The following is a 22,832-nucleotide window of genomic DNA, read 5'->3' on the forward strand; positions in this document are numbered from 1 at the left end:
CAAGTTTTAAAATTGGGAAGGAAAAGTCAGCAAACCAGCAGTTGCATGTGGAGACAGAACTTCACTGCTCCTCACTTTTCTTTCTTTATTCAGCAAGTGTTTATCAGGTATGTGCTTTAAGCCAGGTACTGTGTTTTAAGTTGAGATGTAATGGTGAATAAGACAAGCCTGTTTTCTGCATTCCTAGGACTAAAGGGATTCTAGAATCTTGCAGGGAAAACTGTCATCAGACAAGGAACAGCAATATGGTGTGCTGAATGGAAGTGCACATGTATGATGCTTAAAATAACACAAGGGCACCGATTTAATCCTAGAAATCAGAAAAGGACTTGGGGAGGAAGTAACATGTAAGCTGAGATGGAGGGGAAGTAGAGATGAGAAAGAAGGCAGACTTATTAGAGAAAATACCATATGTGAAGGCCAGCAGTCATAAGAAAAGATTCTCAGATGACTCATTTCACTAAAGGAAGAATGGGAAGAGACAATCTGGGTGAGATTGAGATTAGAAAGGAATGAAAGGCATCAGTGCTTTGCATAAGCCAAATTGAGGAGTTGGGGCTTTGTCAGAAGGGCTGTAGGAAGGCATGAAAGGAAGTATTTAGATTTACCTTTGTGTAAGATCAGTTCAGTTGCAAGCTGGAGAATGGATTAGAAGAGGCTAAGACTTGGGGCAGAGAGACCAGTTAGGCTGAAGTCCTGGCTAAACGTAATCAAGGTAGTAGCAGTAGCGACAGAAAAAAGCAGATAGGGTATGAGGGTTGAAAGTAAAGTCTAAGATGACTTCCATGCACCCGCTCAGGTAGCCAGGTTGATCATATGCCTTTCCTTGAGAAAGAGAAAACAAGAGAAGGAAGTAAAAGATTTGGAGGATGGTGGAGAATGGATTCTACGTGACACAGGTTAAAGTGCCCTTGAAATATCTAAATGTAGGTGACTGGTAGGCGAGTGGGACTCAGATGTCAGTTCTGGGCTAGAGATAAAGATTCAAGAGTCATCAGCATTTGTATGGTAATTGAAGCCACAGGAGCAGATGATATTGTCCAGGGAGAGTATGCAGAGTGAGAAGAGTAGAGAGCCTAGGACCGACCCCGAGGAACATCAATTTTAATGGATGGGTAGTGGACGAGAAGGAGACTGAGAAGGATTCTTCAGAAAGGTAGGATTAAACCAGGAGAGCATGGCACGGTAGAAGGGCAGAGGGTACTTACTCAAGAAGGGAGGATGGTCTAGTCTTACACTTATCCCCCATCCTTTGCCCTAGGCACTTTACTAAGAAGATTCAGAAACTATAAAGTTGATTTCTTAGAGTGAACGATTTTTACTTCTGTCTGCTCCGGTCTATACATTTATTTTAACAAACATTTGTTTATTGTATGCCAGGCACTATGCTAGCTGCTAGGAATTTAAAGATGATAAAAAAACAATTTATGTTTATTTAGGGAGATGGTGGGGAAGGGCATAGTTGGGGAAGAATTTTTTTGCCCATGTTTCCGTGAAGTCTGTGATTAGACTGATCAGGGACTAACAAAACATTTTCTTCTCTCCAGAACAAACAGTTCCAATTAGAAGCCATCTCATGGAATTAGGTCTAACAGCAGCAAAATTTGCTAGAAAACGGGGGAATGTGTCACTTGCAACAAGACTGCTGGCACAGTGTAGTGAGGTTCAGCTGGGAAAGACCACCACTGCACAAGATTTAGTCCAGCATTTTAAAAAACTATCAACTCAAGGTCAAGTGGATGAAAAATGGGGGCCTGAACTTGACATTGAAAAAACCAAATTGCTATATACAGCAGGTTAGTAAAATGAATTATTGTTAATACTAGACTATAATAAAAATCATGTGTATGAATGTTATTGTGTATGGTGTAAGGCGGTAGTGGAAAAGTTGATTTTTTTTTTAACTGTTGCAGAACATTTTGAGTCCTGAATAATAAGTTATGTGTAATTGGCTTATCTCTATAATTTGGTGCTTTAAAAAGAGGTAATTTTGTTATTATTAAAGAAATGTTTTCAGAGATTATTGATTATCACTGAATTTATAATATTATTTTACCCTGAATGTCATTTGTTTGCTGGTAAGGCTTTTAAGGGCTTTTGGTTTTTCTACAGGCCAGTCAACACATGCGATGGAGATGTTGAGTTCTTGTGCCATATCTTTCTGCAAGTCTGCCAAAGCTGAACATGCTGTTGCCAAGTCAATTCTGACATTGGCCAAATGGATCCAGGCAGAATGGAAAGAAATTTCAGGGCAGCTGAAACAGGTTTACAGAGCTCAGCAGCAGCAGAACTTCACAGGTCTTTCTACTTTGTCTAAAAACATACTTGCTCTAATCGAACTACCATCTGTTAATACAATGGAAGAAGAGTACCCTCGGATCGAGAGTGAATCTACAGGTAGGATTTCATTCTATTAGCTTTAAAGTATTAATTTTAGAAGTTATTTTCCACTATATTAAAGTTTACAATGTTATGCTGGCTATAATTTGCCACAGAAACCGTCTCTGTGGAAATTTATTATATTTCCTCGAAGCGACTAAAGCACATTTCTCTAGCATCTAATACCACTGTGAAAGTCATTGAACCTCACCTCCCAGGCCATACTTCCCACCTCGCTAATTCAATGTGACTTAGATGTTTTTGCCGGCAGTAAGATCCTGCCCGTGATATCTGAAATTCCACCTTACACTAGGAAGAACAGCAAAGATGCAGAATAGTAGCCTTTGGTCCCCTTGAGTGGTGAAGCACAGAAACCACAGAAAGATTCAAGTTTTACATTCTGACACTAGTGCTAGGAACAGAAAAGGTACTCAGCAAATAGTGCAGTTAATTAATTCCGTCTTTGAGTGTTGTGGTGGACACCATTGTCCAGGTTTTACACATTGGGAGACAACTAACCTTTCTGCTAAAACATGAGAATTTTGTTCCTGTTGTTCATTTCATTGTTGTGAAGCCTGGAATTTTAAAATCTTAGAATGTTGATGGGAATGCCATTAGAAACTTAGGAGTATAACATCATTATTTTTTTCTCCACCATGGCAGTACACATTGGAGTTGGAGAACCTGACTTCATTTTGGGACAGTTGTATCACCTGTCTTCAGTGCAGGCACCTGAAGTAGCCAAATCTTGGGCAGCATTGGCTAGTTGGGCTTATAGGTGGGGCAGAAAGGTGGTTGACAATGCCAGGTATGTATGTTGAAATGTATTCATTTACTTTAATGCATTGCAAAATAGAGATTTTAAAATGTCTGCTGGCACAGTAAAATTTTGGTAGCTGAAATACTGATGACTTGTTTTATTTTTATAGTCAGGGAGAGGGTGTTCGTCTGCTGCCTAGAGAAAAATCTGAAGTTGAGAATCTGCTCCCAGACACTATAACTGAAGAAGAAAAAGAGAGAATATACGGTATTCTTGGTCAGGCTGTGTGTCGGCCGGCAGGGATTCAGGCAAGGAAAACATATGCAGTGTTTGGGGGAAATAAGTGTCAAGATCACTGTTCTAAATCATTGCTTTTGAGGAATTTGATCACATATTCTTGGTTAAATGTTTTCTTTCAAATAAAATTTTGATAAGATGAAAGTTAAAATATTTTTCTAAGAAGAATGATTTCTTAAGAAATCTGTCATTTCCTTAGGGTTCTGTTTAAAAAAGGTGAACTTCCTTTTATATAAGGTAGATTTCTCTCTTAGTTGCTCTTCTGATCAGAAATTAGGTTTTCAGTTAGAAAAATTTTAATTGGAAAATTAGCTTGGAAGCTTTTAAAGTATCTAATGCCAGTATCTAAGCTTCATCCTACATATTCTGGATGGAATGTTTGTGTGTAGAGGGTCAGGGGATGTCTTTAAGCTTGCTAGGTTATTCTAATATACAGCCAGAGTTGAAAACTAGCAGGCTAGATGATCTGTAGGATTTACTCCCTCCCCTCTCAAAGTTCTCCCACTTCTAGAATGCTACAGTTGTAGACTTACAAAAGAGTGGATTTTATTTGCTGAGCTGAAACCGTCTTGACTCAGTTCTTGCTCTGGACTTCAACATACGTCGCTGTCTGCCAGAGCTGGTGTTAAGTGCAAGTGCAGCACCGTGAAGAGAGCGAGGCAGGTCTGTGCGGGCAGAGTGTTGCACCTCGGAAGTGCTTGAAGTCCCAGCATCAGAATCTTTCATCTTTGCCCAATGATTGTGTTCTCCTTCCTTAGCTACGTTAGTGAATATGTCATAAAGAGAAGCATATTTAACACTGATTTAGCGTGTGTAACACTCTCTGGAGTACTTGGTCTTTCAAAATGAGAATATGCTTACATATGTCGGGAAAATTATGCACCCTTTTCCCTTTTCAGTTTGTGCTTAAAAATAGCATTTTTTGCCAATTTTCCTTCAGGATGAAGATATAACACTTCAGATAACAGAAAGTGAAGATAATGAGGAAGATGACATGGTTGAAGTTATCTGGCGTCAGTTAATATCAAGCTGCCCATGGCTCTCAGAGCTTGATGAAAGCGCAACAGAAGGAGTTATTAAAGTGTGGAGGAAAGTTGTGGATAGAATCTTCAGCCTGTACAAACTATCTTGTAGTGCGTATTTCACTTTCCTGAAGCTCAATGCTGGTCAGGTAGGTGGCACAGTGTTCTGTTCAGGGAAGTTTATTTGGAATTTCTTTTCTAGTGGGTGAAAACAGTATTCTGAATTGTTTTCTTATTTCTTCCTTTTGTCTTTCATCTTTAGATTCCTTTAGATGAAGATGACCCGAGGCTACATTTAAGTCACAGAGCGGAGCAGAGCACAGATGACGTAATTGTGATGGCCACATTGCGATTGCTCAGATTGCTTGTGAAACACGCTGGTGAGCTTAGACAGTATCTGGAACACGGCTTGGAAACAACACCTACTGCTCCATGGAGAGGTGATGATCTAAATAAAAAGTTTCAGGAAAAATTATTTCTGGATGGGATTATATAAGACAAAAAAAAATAGTTCTATTGTAAACTGAATATACTTCAATAAAAATACATATATACAAGAAAAAAACCAGAGACCCCACAACAATGTAAACTGACCATACTTCAATAAACAAATAAATAAATAAGTAAATAAATGTATACACACACATACATATATGAAAAAAATAGTTCTTTTATGTTTACTATTTGAATGTTATGGAATAGCTATATTAGTCCATAGGATACCCTGGACTGCTTGTTATACCACTTCCCTCCCTCCTTTCAGAGAAATGAAAGGCTGAGAGGTAGAAGCTTTTAATTTACAAAAGGGATTTTGAAGAGGGTGGTAAAATAAGTTTCAAAAAATTTCATATACCCTTCGTAAAAATTGTCTATGTCTGCCTCCTTTTATAGGCATTCACAGAAAAGACATTTCTCTGTAACATTTTTGAATTGCTCTAGATTTTGAGTACAGCTCTGTACCCTAACTAAACCTGCAGATCAAGAACTGTTGTGTATTGTTCTTTGTTATCACAGGGAGAAATTTGTGGCTCTTAGAACTCATGCTGACACATACTAAATTTTATCCTTTTGCATCCACTGTGTTGACAGTTTTTTAATAACTTTAAAGTATTTTTCTTTCTTCTTATCCTGAAGGAATTATTCCACAACTTTTCTCACGCTTAAACCACCCTGAAGTGTATGTGCGCCAAAGTATTTGTAACCTTCTGTGCCGCGTGGCTCAGGATTCCCCACATCTCATATTGTATCCTGCAATAGTGGGCACCATATCGCTTAGTAGTGAATCACAGGCTTCAGGTACGGACTATTAAAATACTGCTACTTTAAGTATAAATTAGTTTGCAAATAATGTTTTGTTAGGTAAAATTTTTTGAGCTTTATGTTCCAGAATTGATAGAGCTTGTAGTTTTTTTCCAATAATAATAACAGTTATTGAGCGAGTGCCTGCTATGTCTGGTGGTAGGATACGTGCTTTACACAATATCTTCAGTCGCACAATAACCCACCAAGGCTTGGAGGCATTGAGTCACTCTCTCAGGTTCGCTGAGCTGAGTAACTGGCAGATAAGGATTGAAACCAAGTTCTGGGGTCTGGATGGGAGAACACTATTTGTTTGTTGTCATTATCTTTTCCCCTGTTTATCTCCTATTAGCTTATAATATTAATAAAGATAAAAGCTCAACCTTTATAAAGTCAAAATGTCAATGATGTTTAGTCAGGTTAGTGTACAAAAGGCAAATTGGTTTAATGAGTGCTCTGGAACCAAATAGGTTATTGTTTTCTCTAAATCAAGGTATGCGTGTGGGAGAAACAGCCAATGTATACCTTATTCTCCCATGTTATTATAGGAAATAAGTTTTCCTCTGCAATTCCAACTTTACTTGGCAATATTCAAGGAGAAGAATTGCTCGTTTCTGAATGTGAGGGAGGAAGTCCTCCTGCTTCTCAAGATAGCAATAAGGATGAACCTAAAAGTGGGTTAAATGAAGACCAAGCCATGATGCAGGATTGCTACAGCAAAATTGTAGATAAACTATCCTCTGCAAACCCAACTATGGTGTTACAGGTACAGAAAGCCCCTACTCTTTTTATTGTAACGAACTCCTTCCTTCCCTCTAAATCAAACAAACAAATAAACAAAAAAATCCCCACCTAAAAACAAAACCCTTAAAAACGATCCTGGAAATTATATTTGAGGACCAAAGCTTTAAAAAAAATTCAAAATCGATTTTATATATCTGTACTGGTAGAATTACTAATCAGGGTTCTCTAACTGGATAATGAACAAAGCATGCAAACATTTCACTTGCAATTTCCAGTGTTTGCAGAACTGTTCTATGTGCAAACTTGTAGATGAGCATATTTGAATGTGCCCTGTGTACAGGTTCAGATGCTTGTGGCTGAGCTGCGCAGGGTCACTGTTCTCTGGGATGAGCTCTGGTTGGGAGTTCTCTTACAGCAACACATATATGTCCTGAGACGAATTCAGCAGCTCGAAGACGAGGTGAAGAGAGTCCAGAACAACAACACCTTACGCAAGTATGTTTCCAAACACTTACACTTCAGAAAAGTAGCTGCCCCCCACCCCATGTAAAATGCATATAGCATAAAGTTTGCCATTTTAACCAATTTTAAGTGTTCAATTCAGTTGCAGTAAGTATATTCGGTGTTGTGCAGGCATCACCACTGTCCAGTTCCAGAACTGATTCTTCATCCCAAACAGCAGCTCTGTATCCATTTAACGGTACTTCTCCATTCTCCTCTAACCCCAACCCCTAGTTACTGCTGCTCTGCTTTCTTTATGAATTTGACTGCTCTAAGTACCATGTGTGACTGGAATCATGCAGTATTTGTCCTTTTGTGTCTGGCTTATTTCACTTATAATGTCTTCAACGTTCATTCCATGTTGTAGCATGTATCAAAATTTCCTTCCTTTTTAAAAATGCTGAATAACACTCCATTGAGTGGATGTACCACATTTTATTTGTGCACTCACCTGTCAGTAGATCCTCACCTTTATTTTGGCTGTGGTAAAGAATGCTTCTGTGAACATTGGTCTACAAGTATCTGTTTGAGTCCCTGCTTTCAGTTATTTTGTGTGTATGTGTGCGCACGTGCGTGCCAGTGGATTTGCTGGGTCGTATGGTAATTCTGTGTTTAACTTGTAGAGGAACTGCCAAAATGTTTTCCACAGTGGCTGCACCATTTTATATTCCCACCAAGAGTGCACAGGGGTTCTAATTGCTCCGTATCCGGGCCAAGATTTTTTTTTTCCTGGTAGTAGCATCCTAATGTGTCTGAAATGGTATCTTATGGCTTTGATTTTCATTTCCCTGACAATTAATTATGTTGAGCATCTTTTCGTGTGCCTTTTGACCATTTGTGTATCTTCTTTGCAGAAGTGTTTATTCGAATCTTTTGCCCATTTTTGAGTTGTTGTTGCTGTTGTTATTGATTTTTAAGAGCTTTCTATATATTTTGGGTATTCTCTTATCAGATACATAACTTGCAAATATTTTTTCCCATTTTGTGCATTGTCTTCACTCTCTTGATAGTGTCTTTTGATGCACATAAGTTTTTAGTGTTGATGTAGCCAAACTTATCTATTTTTTTCTTTTTTTGTCTGTGCTTCATGTCATGTATAAGAAATCATTGCCAGATCCAGTGTCAAGAAGCCTTTTCCCTCTGTTTTCTTCTAAGAGTTTTAAATAAAGTCCTAGATCTTACATTAAGGTCTTTGATCCATTTTGACTTGTTTTTTGCATATAGTATAAGGTAAGAGTCCAGCTTCCTTCTTTTTTGTAAGTGGATATCCAGTCTTCCTAGTACCACTTGTTGAAAAGAGAAGCTGCTTCTTTTATATGCTGGATTCTTTACTGTTTAAGTTATTTTGCTAATGTTTTATTACTTTATTTTGACAATTCTTTGTTACTGCTTACTTACATATGACAATTTAAATTGTTCCTTGTTTGTATTAAACTCTTCATGTCTTTCTGGTCAGAGAAGAGAAGATTGCGATCATGCGGGAGAAGCACACGGCTTTGATGAAGCCCATTGTGTTTGCGTTGGAGCATGTGAGGAGCATCACAGCGGCCCCTGCAGAAACGCCTCATGAAAAGTGGTTTCAGGATAACTATGGTGATGCGATTGAAAATGCCCTAGAAAAACTAAAGACTCCATCAAACCCTGCAAAGCCTGGAAGCAGCTGGATTCCATTTAAAGAGGTATGGAAAAATCTCAAGAATGCTACTGAAATGGGAAATTCCCTCGGATATAAAATTTAAGTAAGGGGGCTCTTTTCCTTAGAATATAAGAGAAGATTTTATAAGCCTGTGGAAGGCAGCCAGTGACCAGTTGCTTGTAAGGAATTCCTTATTTTGAGAATTTGAGGGTGAGTGAGCCTAGGGTGGTTAACTTTTATCTCTTGAGGATTCACACCAGGGAAGGATACACTGTAAGAAATTAGACAAAAAGGGGGCTCTGGCTTTGAGCTAAATATTGACTGCCTGCTGTATTCCTCTTATAAAAGATTAAGAAATTTAATCTTGTACATACGTAGTTTTTCATGGCAAACAGGGATTTAGTATTTCTAACAGACAAAATACTCACATATAATGATGTCATCTTCTGTATATATATATATATATATTTTTTGACAGCAGTTCTGCATAGGCTATTTGGGAGATGATTAGTGTATTTAAATATTTGAGAATCCTTATCTTTTACGTTTTTGTCCCCTTAATTCTGTATTTCCTTTGGTTTTTGTCTGTTGAAGCAAAAGCACCGCCAGTTGGGGGAGCTATTTATTACCTGTAACTTTTTCTTTTTCTTGCCTCTTCTTTTTCTATCCCATACTTTTATTTCTCTTAATTGATTTCCTTACTTTAGTAATGAGAAAACTATTAAAAGATACAATTTAGAGACAAAAAGTACACCTGACTTTAACCAGTCTAGAGAAAAGGCTAAATTCAGAAGAAACGGCTAGAAGCACTAGACAAGAACACTGACATGTAAGATGAAATTTATTACGTGTTGCCTAGCCAAAACTTGTTTCCTCGTGTTTCAGCAGTAGGTTTTTGCTTCTTTGTCTTCTTAGTAAATCAACTAAGAAACACAGAGGAGGAGACAGGAGGAATACTTCTTAAAAAGTGTGTGTGTGTGTGTGTGTGTGTGTTTGAGAAGTAAGTCATAGAGAAAAAATTTAGAAGTCCCATGTCCCTCCGTAATTATATTTCCTTCTCCACAACCACTATTCTGAGTTTTGAATTCATCATTATTTACTTTTTGAAAAATAATTTTTGTTGATACATTTTTAAGTGGTGTGTTGTTTAGATTCCCCTGTTTTTCAGCTTCATATAAATGAGCTTATTTTATATGTGCATGTCTGTGTTTATTACTTCCATAGTTGTTGGATCAGCATTAGGTCCCCCTGCAAATGATTCATCCATATTTTCTACGCAGCTAAACATTGATGAATTATGGGAAAATACCACAGTTTATCCACCGACAGGGCATTGGGGTATTTCCAGTTGTCTTTTTCCTTTTATGAACACAGGTTGTAAGCATTGATTAAAACATTTTCACGTAAAAGCGGAGCCTGGAGTTCATTAATTAGGTGTAGGTTATTGGATTAGCTACAAGTAGGGATACAATTATACATGTGACCCACTCCCTGTGAGTTATTAGAAGGGATTGTGGTGGGTATTTTTTTTTTTTTTTTTTTTTGCATATTTCAAGTGGTCAGAGCTCTAAATTGTTAACACCTTTTTAAATGGCTTTCTAAGGGTGTGTACCTGACAGCCATCAGCTTGCTATGGCTTTTGCTCTACTGCAACGACTGAAGTGACTTGTTTTGGCATTGATTGGACATAGCTTAATAATGGGGAATTAGTGTGCTACAAGCCTTGAATCTTGTGTTTACAGTAGTGATTTCCTTCTATCTGCCGTGATTTCATTGCTGTTTGTACAGAGGAGGAGGGAGAGGTCTGAACAAAGTAGAAATTACCTGGAGTGTATCAGCACACCAGTGTTTCCCCTCTCAGGATGGCTCAAATATGTAACATCAAGTTAAATGTAGAAGCTAGACAAGAGGTGTTTGGTATTTTAAATTTATCTTTATGCCAAATTCAATGCAGAGGAAAGTAAGTGTTGCAATGATAATGTAAACTTTTCCCATCTTAAATGTAGATAATGCTGAGTTTGCAACAGCGGGCACAGAAACGTGCAAGTTACATCTTGCGTCTTGAAGAAATCAGTCCATGGCTGGCTGCCATGACTAACACTGAAATTGCTCTTCCTGGAGAAGTCTCAGCCAGAGACACTGTCACAATCCACAGCGTGGGTGGAACCATCACAATCTTACCTACCAAAACCAAGCCAAAGAAACTTCTCTTTCTAGGATCAGATGGGAAGAGCTACCCTTATCTTTTCAAAGGTGGGATTTAAAAGAAGAACATTAGTGTGGTTATTAATGCTGTGTGTGTGTGTGTGTGTGTGTGTGTGTGTGGGTGGGTGGTGTGGTGTGAGGTGGACTTCTGTATGTCGTAAACAGCCTGGAGTGTCCTGTGTTTTGATGGAAGTTATTGGAGGCTGTGCAGTAAAATTTTCCATTCCCTCCTCTCTTTTGCTTATGAATTTATACAAGCAGAGCACCTGAGGTACAGTTAATAATGCTAGTATCTAATACTTTGTGACTGAACAGAATGTTCTCTACTGCTCTTAGTGTGCCTCTTTGGTTGTCAGTTCTTGACTGCTGTTGCTAATTGAGAGGGGCATAAAAAGTGGGGTTTCCAGTCCCATCTCCATTGCACTTCACCCCATTTGGTCACCTGCTTTAGCTACTTTAATTTTGTTTCCACAGGATTGGAGGATTTACATCTGGATGAGAGAATAATGCAGTTTCTATCCATTGTGAATACCATGTTTGCTACAATCAATCGCCAGGAAACACCCCGTTTCCACGCTCGACACTATTCTGTCACACCACTAGGAACTCGATCAGGACTGATCCAGTGGGTGGATGGAGCCACTCCCTTGTTTGGTCTTTACAAACGATGGCAGCAGCGGGAAGCCGCCTTACAAGTACAAAAGGTTGATTAAAATTAAAATAAGTACTCCTATTTGAATGTTCATAATCTAGTCTATTTATTAGTCTGTTTTCTGTTATACATGAAATAGTTCTAGGCTTGTTGCACTTGAGCATTTTTGCAAGTTTGTAAGAATTAAGGAAGGAGTAGATACAACTTTAAATTTGGAGTTAATCATTGTGGCATCCTGTTTTGTACCTGTTAAATTTATACTTTGATTTGGACCAGTTTTTTAGAATTCGTTTTAGCTAAGTTTCTGAGTATTTAGTATATGATAGGAGTAGTACTGAGTGTTACGGAGATGAAGATACATTTTTAAATAGCCTCAACTTCAGGTTCCCACATCTAGACAAATAAAGTGATTCTAAGTAGGGTAAGTATGGGAAGGAGCAAGAGTTTCAAAGGAGTCAGATTTTTTATGTAGGCATAGGAGACTATAGGACAATTACTGAAGGGTAAATTGGAGATGGAATTGGGGAAGGGCTATCTAAAATTTTGTCTAAGGTGTTTCTGAATATGTTATAATTGATAATTAAGTCACATTGGTGAAGAATGAACTTTGTGCATAAGTGAATGATAAATTTTAAACAGAATTGTATGTTACAAAGAAGAATGTAACTTGGATGTTGAGTTTGAATTGAACTTCAAGAAAGTAGAACAGTGGACCAAATTTTCAGTAAAGTGATAGTATCTGATTAAGAGAAGGATAACGTAGACGGTAAGAAAGATCCGTAGTTCAGAAGAGTTGGCTGCATGATGCATGAAATTTGGATGGCTAGGTGGAGAATGCTGTTGAAAAAATGAAATTTTAGAATACTGTTTTACAGTCAAAGTGATCTTTATACTCATTTAACTAAAGCTGATCTTTCCTTTAAAGAAAAATTTTTTTTTTAAAGGCCCAAGATTCTTACCAAACTCCTCAGAATCCTGGAATTGTGCCCCGTCCTAGTGAACTTTATTATAGTAAAATTGGTCCTGCTTTGAAAGCAGTTGGACTTAGTCTGGATGTGTCCCGACGGGATTGGCCTCTTCACGTAATGAAGGCAGTGCTAGAAGAGTTAATGGAGGCCACACCCCCAAATCTCCTTGCTAAAGAGCTTTGGTCTTCTTGTACCACCCCTGATGAATGGTGGAGAGTCACACAGGTGTGTGTTTTGTTTTGGACTGTCATCACTGTTATTGCTTCTTTGCCTGCTTCCTGTCTTGTCTTGTTCACTCCTCTTGCTTTACTCCAGATTTGGTAGTTTAAGATGTGTATTTGAATCTTACATTATGCTTTTTTTTATAAGGCTTGGCCATGACTGTATGAGGGCAAAATGGAGGGGGTTATGGATGAAATGAAAAGGAGAGTAGAAACTTTAGAAAGGGAAAAACTAGAGAGAGGCTGAAGAATAGTTGTTTTGTTTTTTTAAATCCTTCATTCTGATAATGATTAAGTAGGACCTTGGTGTTGTATGCAGCTGGTCAGTGACCACATGCTGCGTCTCTGAAGACTGCTAGCTATTTATTTAGAAATAGGGAGTAGGATTATGGAGATTTGTAAACACTTTAGAGAATCAAGCCCATGGTGGAAAGAAATTTACTAATGCTGCTTAACTTGCTCCCCCAACCCCTCTTCTTTAGTCCTATGCCAGATCTACTGCAGTCATGTCTATGGTCGGATACATAATTGGCCTTGGAGATAGACATCTGGATAATGTCCTCATAGATATGACGACTGGAGAGGTTGTTCACATAGATTACAATGTTTGCTTTGAAAAAGGTAAAATTAAACTGGATTTTTTATATGAGGGTCAAGTGTATTTTGGTGAAAGGACAAAAATATAATGATTTGTCTTTTGAAGGTAAAAGCCTTAGAGTTCCTGAGAAAGTACCTTTTCGAATGACACAGAACATTGAGACAGCACTGGGTGTGACTGGAGTGGAAGGTGTTTTTAGGCTTTCATGTGAGCAGGTATGTGGTTTCTCTTACAGCTCTTAGTATACCTGTTAAAGTAACAAGTTTTGTGGAATGAAAAAGTACATTTTAATGAGGAAACTTGTGATAAAACATTTAAAACTCTTCTGGAAACAGGTTCTACACATTATGCGGCGTGGCAGAGAGACTCTGCTGACGCTGCTGGAGGCCTTTGTGTATGACCCCCTGGTGGACTGGACAGCTGGGGGCGAGGCCGGGTTTGCTGGTGCCGTCTATGGTGGAGGGGGCCAGCAGGCCGAGAGCAAGCAGAGCAAGAGAGAGATGGAACGAGAGATCACCCGCAGCCTTTTTTCTTCAAGAGTAGCTGAAATTAAGGTGAAGCTAATGATAATAAGTCGTCATTATCTTTCTGTTAATAGAATGAACATGTCCATAAAAAGTTGAGTAAAACTTTTTCTGAAAATTGTTTTTGCAAGACTGTAGTATATAATATTTAAATGGCAGTGCAATAGGGCAGTCTCCTGTCATCTTTTATTAAGAAATGCTCCCATGCAAAGACATACAGTCATACTCACACTTAGGAGGTGGTTAATGATTTGAAAAAATTATACCTTTTTTAATAGACTGAAATGTGTTTACCAGTGACTATTTTAAGTGTTCTTTAATTGGGTAGCCTCCCTGCTTCTTGATTTTAACATCCTGGTAGCCAGTGATGCTAATCTTGTTTTGTGTGGTGTGGTGGTAACTATGTTATCGTGGAATTGAGTCTTCATTCATGGCCGTGTGAATTGAACGCATTAGTATTTTTGTAAAAATATAGGTGATGCCATCCACTCCTCAGGGCTTTGTTGAGATTTAAATAGAATAATAAGTGCAGGATGTCCTTCTAACATAATCAGACACCATCTGACAGGCACCATCATATCTCAAAGTTGGCGCTGTAAGAATCTTCCTAACCATAATGTTTGTTTACAGGTGAACTGGTTTAAGAATAGGGATGAGATGCTGGTTGTACTTCCCAAGCTGGACAGCAGCTTAGATGAATACCTGAGCTTGCAAGAGCAACTGACAGATGTGGAAAAGCTGCAGGGCAAACTGCTGGAAGAAATCGAATTTCTAGAAGGAGCTGAAGGAGTGGATCATCCTTCTCACACTCTGCAACACAGGTTTAAAACAAGTGTTGAGCTCTTATTTCTAAATATATACCATTAAGGCGAATTTTCATATAAGTGTAAATATTGTCAACTTGAATTAGAATTATTATAGTAAGTCACATAGGTAGATAAAGCTCTCCCAAGAACTGCAGTTTCATAGTGTTAATAAAGCAGAATTCACTTAAATTTTCTGCTTTATTGTACTTAATTGTTTGAGAAATGGGAGATGGTGGACATAGTAGTAAGCATACTGGACTTGGATTCAGAAAATGTGGGGTTTGGTTTTCTCTCTACAGTTTGTATCTGGATACTTATTCATTTGTACAATGGCAGTGATTTTGTCTACTTGGCTGAATTATTTTTGAGCAATAAACTAAGAGTGATATAAGTGAATGAGCCTTACACAGAGTAGGTACTCAGCTCAATGAAGGGTAGTTAAAAGTGCAAGTGCCAAACACCACAGAAGACTCTTGAGATTACAGAGATTTGTCAAGTCTCAGTCTTCCACACTTCAAATAGTTCAAATGCTGGCAAGTGTGGTAGAGTTTTGTTTCAAATGTTGTGAGTATATAGTTAGGGAACTGTAGGGTTAGGAAAAACCAGGGAAAGGAAAGGACATTTGAGCAGTGCCCTCAAGATTGAAAGGGAGCTTATCAGGCAGTCCAGGTGTGAGCAGAATATCCTTTCAGGGTTATGAAAGTACACAGAAGGAAGAACAGCAGCTGATTTTTAAATCTCTCCCTCTCCCCATTAGGTATTCTGAGCACACTCAACTACAGACTCAGCAAAGAGCTGTTCAGGAAGCAATCCAGGTGAAGCTGAATGAGTTTGAACAGTGGATAACTCATTACCAGGCTGCTTTCAGTAATTTAGAAGCAACACAGCTGGCAAGTTTGCTTCAGGAGATAAGCACACAAATGGACCTTGGTATGGGTTGACTTATTTTAGATGCACATGTGAGCATGTTGTGTATTTATGTGTGGGGTTCTGCTGTGTTCTCCCGTTCAGTGACTGCTGATTGGAAATGATTTCACTGTCATTAATAATTATCTCTTACCAAAAGGTCCTCCAAGCTATGTGCCAGCAACAGCCTTTCTGCAGAATGCTGGCCAGGCCCATTTGATTAGCCAGTGTGAGCAGCTGGAGGGGGAAGTTGGCGCCCTCCTGCAGCAGAGGCGCACAGTGCTACGAGGCTGTCTGGAGCAGCTGCATCACTATGCAACCGTAGCTCTGCAGTATCCAAAGGCCATATTTCAGAAACATCGAATTGAGCAGTGGAAGACCTGGATGGAAGAGCTCATCTGTAACACCACGGTAGAGCGCTGTCAGGAACTCTACAGGAAGTAAGTTGATAGCTGTCTGTTTTCTTTACTTCTAATCGGGACTAGAAACAAAGTTGTGTTCAGATTTTTAGCTGCATAATATTCTATTTTTCTGAAGGAAATGGTTGATAGATGGAATTTGGGTGGAGTTACTTTTCTCTTGATTTTAAGAGGATTTGAGCTCATGTTTTCCTTTATAAGACAGTGTGTTTCTTCCTAATTAATGAAAATGTATCCCAGTGTTAGAGTGGGGCATCAGGGTAAAGAGAGCTGAATTGAAACATTGACTCTGTCACTCACTAACAAGTCATCCTAGGAAGTTACCTTCACTTTTGAGACCTTATCTGTAAAATGCAAATAATGATTTCTACTCTTCAGGGATTGGGGATCAAATGCAGTATCACATGTTATCTTTTTTAATATTTTGTCAAATGTGAACTTTATTTACAAGCACCTCTTTCCATTTTTATAGATATGAAATGCAGTATGCACCCCAGCCACCCCCAACAGTGTGTCAGTTCATCACTGCCACCGAGATGACCCTGCAGCGGTATGCAGCAGACATAAACAGCAGACTTATTAGACAGGTGGAACGCTTGAAACAGGAAGCTGTCACTGTACCTGTTTGTGAAGATCAGTTGAAAGAAATTGAACGTTGCATCAAAGTTTTCCTTCACGAGAATGGAGAAGAAGGCTCTTTGAGTCTAGCAAGTGTTATTATTTCTGCCCTTTGTACCCTCACAAGGTGAGTTAGCTGACCTCATTTTGAGATGCTTTCACTGTCTTGTAAACATTGATGCTTATTGAGACGTCATGTGTGCTTTGTTTAATCCCAAACTTAAGATATCTTTTTATTTTCAGTAGTTTTGCCCAGTGTAGGAATGCTTTATTTCCCTTCAGATTTTGAGATATCTTTCATTTGTGTGTTTAGCTAAGTCCGTTTGACTATACAAGTATTTATTGCATTCAGGCGTAACCTGATGATGGAAGGTGCAGCTTCGAGTGCTGGAGAGCAGCTGGTTGATCTGACGTCTCGGGATGGAGCCTGGTTCTTGGAGGAGCTCTGCAGTATGAGTGGAAATGTCACTTGCCTGGTCCAGTTACTGAAGCAGTGTCACCTAGTGCCACAGGACTTAGATATTCCAAACCCTATGGAAGCATCTGAGGCAGTTCACTTAGCTAATGGAGTGTACACCTCACTTCAGGTGAACAAACATAGCTTACATTTTATAAATTTGTTTTAGATATTGGATATTGTATTTCTCATCTCTGGTTCAGAAAAGCAGTTTGACTGCATCCCCCCCTCAAAGACTTTTTATTTTGAAATAATTTTTACAATTACAGAAAAATTACTAAAGTAATACAAGTTACTAAAGTAATACAGAGTTCTCTACAGTTTCCTTTATGTTAACATCTTATATAACTATAATGCAAATACCAAAAGTAGGAACATCTTATATAACTATAATACAAATACCAAAAGTAGGAAATTAATCCTTGTACAATATTGTTAACTCAACCACCGACTTTCTTCAGATTTTGTCATTTTTTAATACTAATACCCTTTTTATGTTCCAGGGTCCAATCTAAGACCCCACATTGTGTTTAGTTGGCATGGCTCCTTAGTCTCCTCCAGGCAGCTCCTCAGTCTTTTCCTGTCTTTCATTATCTTTACACTTTTGAAGAGTCTTGGTCATTTATTTTGTAGAGTGTCCCTCAGTTTGGTTTTGTCTGATGTTTTCTTACGATTAGGTTTATGTTGTGCATTTTTGTTGATACCACAGAAATTTATATGCCTTTCTCAGTAGTCCATCATATGAAGGGCTGCATGATATGACCCACTGTTTTTGATGTTACTCTTGATCACTTGGTTAAGGTGGTGTCTGCTGGGATTCTCTAATGTAAAGTTACTTTGTAGCTTTATTTTTTTAATTTGTTTTAGTTTTTATTTGGGAGGGGGTAATTAGGTTCATTTATTTACTTGATGGAGGTGCTGGTGATTGAACCCAGGACCTTGTGCATGCTAAGCATGCACTCTACCACTTGAGCTATACCCTCCTCCCCTCTAATGTAAAGTTACTTTGTAATTAATATCTTGGGGAAGACCTTTATTTATTTTTTATTTTATTTGTTTTACAGTAGTCAGTTTATAATGTGTCAATTTCTGGTTTATAGCATGATGTTTCAGTCATACACATACATACATACGTTCTTTTTCATATTTTTCATTATAGGTTACTACACTGCATCCATTTTAATGTTGCTTTATCTAAACTCAGAAAACATTAAAATATGTTTCTCACATATTTTTAGGAATTAAATTCAAATTTCCGGCAAATCATATTTCCAGAAGCACTGAGATGTTTAATGAAAGGAGAATACACATTGGAAAGTATGCTTCATGAACTGGACAGTCTCATTGAGCAGACAACTGATGGTGTTCCTCTGCAGACTCTAGTTGAATCTCTTCAAGCCTATTTAAGAAATGCAGCTATGGGACTTGAGGAGGAAACACATGCTCATTACATCGATGTTGCCAGGCAAGTGAATGCTAAGCTATGCTCTCTTGTGAAAGAGATAAGAAGCCACGTAAAAGTTTCCTGAACACTTACTTTATTGTGAGCGTACTTTTAATTTTTGGAGCAAATATGTATACAAGCATAGATAAATAATATCTTAAAAAAAACTTCTATGTGGAAATATTACAGATTCATAGGAAGTTGTAAAAAAAAAAGAAAAAGTGTGCAGAGAGGTCTTCTGTACACTTCGTTCCTCCTCCAGTGTAGCATCTTGCATACCTACAGTACAGTAGCAACTCCAGGAAATTCACAGTCCATAGAGCTTACTCAGATTTTACCAGTTACTCATGTGCTCATTTTGTGTGTGTGGGTGCATGCGTGTGCATGTGTGTATAGTTTTTATCACATGTACACATGTATCCTTTTAGGGCTGTAGTTTTACAGTATGTTTGCACACACACAAAGTGGAGTGTGGTATTTTTTTAAGCCACCCTTTGGAACTCCATGGAAGCATCTGAGCTAGTTGGTTTAGTGAGACACCACGCTTCCTCCCATCGGAAGATTCCAAGATGAAAGACAATAGAGAGAATAGTGTAATGAACCCCCATTTTACCCACTTCAGTAATTTTCTGCCCCTGGTCAGTCTTGTTTAAATTGTACCACGTGCGCTCCCACCTTTGCCAAATAAATTGTGCTGCCCCAATTACTTTGAAGCAAATATCTTTTTGTTCTTAAGCTGCCAGAAGTATGTATCTAAAATATACTTACTTTTCTCAATTATGGTGCTGTTATTTCACCAAAAAAAGGTAACAATAATTCCTTAATGTTTTTTGTTATCCTGCATTCAGAATTTTCCTATTTTCTCATGTTTCTTTAGAGTTGTTTTACCATAAAATTTTAAAAATGAGTATAATTAGTATAGCATAAATGTCAGCTAAACAGTGATTTAGATTATTTGCATTAAGAGCTTTATCATAAAATTTCAAGCATTGTTTGAAAAGTTAGATGTTAGATCTATATACTTTTCTGTCTCACAAAGTTTCAGCCCTATCTATTTTCCCTTAGTATCTAATCCACATTCCCTTTACCCTCAAAGAGGAATGTTTACTTTCATGTATGCATTGTGTGATAGACTTCATGTTTGATTCTGTTACAGCCTGTTTGTACCTTCTTTCAGAGAAACTTTTTGATAATGTCAAGGAAAATTTTATACCATTATGCTCTTTTTCCAGTAGAAATTTCTCTGGTAGCCTAGCTTTTTAACTTTTCTCTTAATAGTTTTATAGTTATTTTTGTAAGTGTGTGTAATGAAGTTGAAAATCTAGTTAACATTAGTTTTACTGATAGTAGTTGTAAGTACTGGGAATTGTATGTTTGCTTTTTTATATAAAATACTTAGAATAGTGCTTGGATACATAAACACTGTGCAGCAAGTCTAAAGTAATGATGTGAGGGGTGAATTTTTGAAGACCTACATTCAAACTGTGCATGATTCAAAGCTCAGCATGCCAGTAATGACAGGTATTTCCCTTCACCGTCCGTGCTTGGCTCTGACACGTGACAGTAGTGTGAACATCCTTGACAACCTTTGCTAGATCCACCAGCTTTAGAGTTTTGTGATTCTTGACATTAAAAAAAATATATTGGGGGTTTATATTGTTTTACATTCTGTGTATAAAGTGAGACTGTAGTGTTTCATATAGTTCTTTTTTAAATTGTCATAAGTTAAATTTACATAAAATTCAGTCCCATGAACAATTGCTAATACTGAATTGAAATCACTGACTTCACATGGTGATTGACTTTAGATACCATTTTATCATAACACTCCTTCCTTCATGCAAAGATACTTTTTTCCTAGACTTTCCATTGTAGCTGTTGGACTCGTTGATCTTACATTTCCCCACAAAGTTATTACTCTTCAGCGAGGATTCTAACTCCCTTTTCTTTTCCTCTAGAATACTTCATGCTCAATATGGTGAATTAATCCAACCAAGAAATGGTTCAGTCGATGAAACACCAAAAATGTCAGCTGGCCAGATGCTTTTGGTAGCGTTTGATGGCATGTTTGCCCAAGTTGAAACTGCTTTTGGCTTATTAGTTGAAAAGGTAAATTGGGGTTTATGAAAATGCTGACTTGGCTTTATGAATAAGGCAGGTGTAGTAAAGTAGCTGTTTAGTGTGTGAAGAGCGGCGAGATGAACTCTCTCTACTCTCACTTACACAGCTAAACAAGATGGAAATTCCTGTAACTTGGCGGAAGATCGACATCATAAGGGAAGCTAGGAGTACCCAAGTTAACTTTTTTGATGATGACAATCACAGACAGGTGCTAGAAGAGATCTTCTTTCTAAAACGACTACAGACAATTAAGGAGTTCTTCAGGCTCTGTGGTACCTTCTCTAAAACTTTGTCAGGTAATATTTCACACTTAAACAAGCTGGATTCAGTCGTGTAGTACTTTGGAGGGGGACAGTATAGAGTAGGCTTAATTGTAAATTAAATTAAAATCTTAAGTGTTTAAATAAGCAGCATTATTACCTTATTTTAGTTTTGCATGAAATAGTTAAAGAAAAATTTCCTTTTTTAGGATCAAATTCACTTGAAGATCAGAATACTGTAAATGGGCCTGTACAGATTGTCAACGTGAAAACCCTTTTTAGAAACTCTTGTTTCAGTGAAGACCAGATGGCCAAACCCATAAAGGCATTCACAGCTGACTTCGTGCGGCAGCTCCTGATTGGCCTCCCAAACCAAGCCCTGGGCCTCACGCTGTGCAGCTTCATCAGTGCGCTAGGAGTAGACATCATTGCCCAAGTGGAAGCAAAGGATTTCGGTGCTGAGAGCAAAGTTTCTGTTGATGATCTGTGTAAGAAAGCCGTGGAGCACAACATCCAGATCGGGAAGTTCTCTCAGCTGGTCATGAACAGGGCAACTGTGTTGGCCAGCTCCTACGACACTGCCTGGAAGAAGCATGACTTGGTGCGCAGGCTGGAGACCAGCATCTCCTCCTGTAAGACAAGCCTGCAGCGCGTTCAGCTGCATATCGCCATGTTTCAAGTAAGTATTTTTCTTCATTAGGTGTTTTTCCTCAATGTAGGAATTTGAAAAACTGGAGGATTTTAATATAAAACAATCTAAAGAAGAAAAAAATATAAACTTCCTGAATTGTGCCATCCCAGAGCAAACCCTGCTTTAGCATTTCTGTGCTTGCTTTCCCAGTATTCCTTGTTTCTTTTATGTAAGTTGAGACCATTTTGTGTTTACAGTTTGTGTCCTATGAATTAGTTTCCATCAGTGTTGTATGGTTCATATTATCATTAAGTATGACTTGTAAATGTAATTTCCAATGGTTGAGCTTATTTGTGAGTGGATATTTCCCCCTGTACTGTCTTACTGGGCATCTCTTCCCCACACGGTGCCTGTTTCAACTTCTTCACTGGAGATTATATTTTAGAGGGGTTGTGTAATAGTCTTTTACGTAGACTAGGAAACTTCTTCAGACTTGAGAATTACTATTTAGTGTTGCATATCACTGGTCCAGGAAATTTATCAACCATTTTCTACCTCAGAAAATTTTTCACCTTGTTGATTCTTTTATGATGTTTCTTTTATTACGCTTTCCTACCCACCCCACTATGTTACAGCTGGGTTTTTTCCTCTCTTCCCCCAGCCCTAAATCACACCTCCCCTCCCTTGTTTATCTAAAGGTCTTCTCTGTGTTTATTTTATTGCATTTCTTTTTCTTTGTACAGTGGCAGCATGAAGATCTCCTTATCAATAGACCACAAGCCATGTCAGTCACACCTCCCCCTCGTTCTGCCATCTTAACCAGCATGAAAAAGAAACTCCATACTCTGAGCCAAATTGAAACTTCAATTGCAACAGTTCAGGTGTGTTTTTGTCAGATCTTCCTTTCGGCACATCTTACTGTGGTGAAGTGTTAGTGCTCTGTTGTTCAGTCTGTCCTTGGCTTTTAAGCCAAGGTGCGTAATTCTTTTTCACTTTTATTTTTAATTTATATCTTTTTTCTTACCCTCCAGGGTAACTGATTCTTAGCAGTATATTTTGAATAGAGACATACTAAATATTTCAGGTTTTTAATTAATTTGATATTACTATGCCTTTATACATTAAGGGACCCCTGGTGATACTTAATTTGTTTTCTGAAATGTATATAAAGCAGTTATATTTGGCTTACTACTAATACCCAAGAAACGTAGGTATTTCTCACTTCTATGTGTAGTTAATGGAATTTTGTAATGTCACAGGCAGCAGAACATTTTCCCAAACCATTACTATTGACTATTTCTTTGTCATTTCAGCAAAATACTTAGTCTCACCTTCCTTTTTTAAATAAGAGAAACTGGTCTTGA

General features: G+C 38.1%; 1 protein-coding gene across 3 annotated transcripts in view; it reads left to right on the forward strand.

Annotated features, from left to right (window-relative positions):
• The window catches only part of SMG1 (SMG1 nonsense mediated mRNA decay associated PI3K related kinase), an 88,076-nt gene that overhangs the window by 53,093 nt on the left and 12,151 nt on the right, over nt 1–22,832 (forward strand). For all 3 annotated transcript variants that reach the window (XM_074346279.1, XM_074346280.1, XM_074346281.1), the window contains 26 exons: nt 1,548–1,796; nt 2,113–2,397; nt 3,043–3,187; nt 3,309–3,447; nt 4,377–4,607; nt 4,721–4,898; nt 5,593–5,754; nt 6,306–6,523; nt 6,842–6,996; nt 8,459–8,681; nt 10,645–10,891; nt 11,318–11,547; nt 12,440–12,688; nt 13,167–13,305; nt 13,388–13,497; nt 13,618–13,836; nt 14,437–14,627; nt 15,370–15,542; nt 15,679–15,958; nt 16,410–16,682; nt 16,908–17,142; nt 18,251–18,477; nt 20,415–20,565; nt 20,684–20,873; nt 21,047–21,516; nt 22,212–22,349. In XM_074346279.1, coding sequence (XP_074202380.1) covers nt 1,548–1,796; nt 2,113–2,397; nt 3,043–3,187; nt 3,309–3,447; nt 4,377–4,607; nt 4,721–4,898; nt 5,593–5,754; nt 6,306–6,523; nt 6,842–6,996; nt 8,459–8,681; nt 10,645–10,891; nt 11,318–11,547; nt 12,440–12,688; nt 13,167–13,305; nt 13,388–13,497; nt 13,618–13,836; nt 14,437–14,627; nt 15,370–15,542; nt 15,679–15,958; nt 16,410–16,682; nt 16,908–17,142; nt 18,251–18,477; nt 20,415–20,565; nt 20,684–20,873; nt 21,047–21,516; nt 22,212–22,349 — 5,507 coding nt within the window. The remainder of the gene's footprint in view (nt 1–1,547; nt 1,797–2,112; nt 2,398–3,042; nt 3,188–3,308; nt 3,448–4,376; nt 4,608–4,720; nt 4,899–5,592; nt 5,755–6,305; nt 6,524–6,841; nt 6,997–8,458; nt 8,682–10,644; nt 10,892–11,317; nt 11,548–12,439; nt 12,689–13,166; nt 13,306–13,387; nt 13,498–13,617; nt 13,837–14,436; nt 14,628–15,369; nt 15,543–15,678; nt 15,959–16,409; nt 16,683–16,907; nt 17,143–18,250; nt 18,478–20,414; nt 20,566–20,683; nt 20,874–21,046; nt 21,517–22,211; nt 22,350–22,832) is intronic.

This window comes from Camelus bactrianus, chromosome 18 (genome assembly GCF_048773025.1).
Source record: "Camelus bactrianus isolate YW-2024 breed Bactrian camel chromosome 18, ASM4877302v1, whole genome shotgun sequence".
Classification (NCBI taxonomy): Eukaryota; Metazoa; Chordata; class Mammalia; order Artiodactyla; family Camelidae; genus Camelus; species Camelus bactrianus.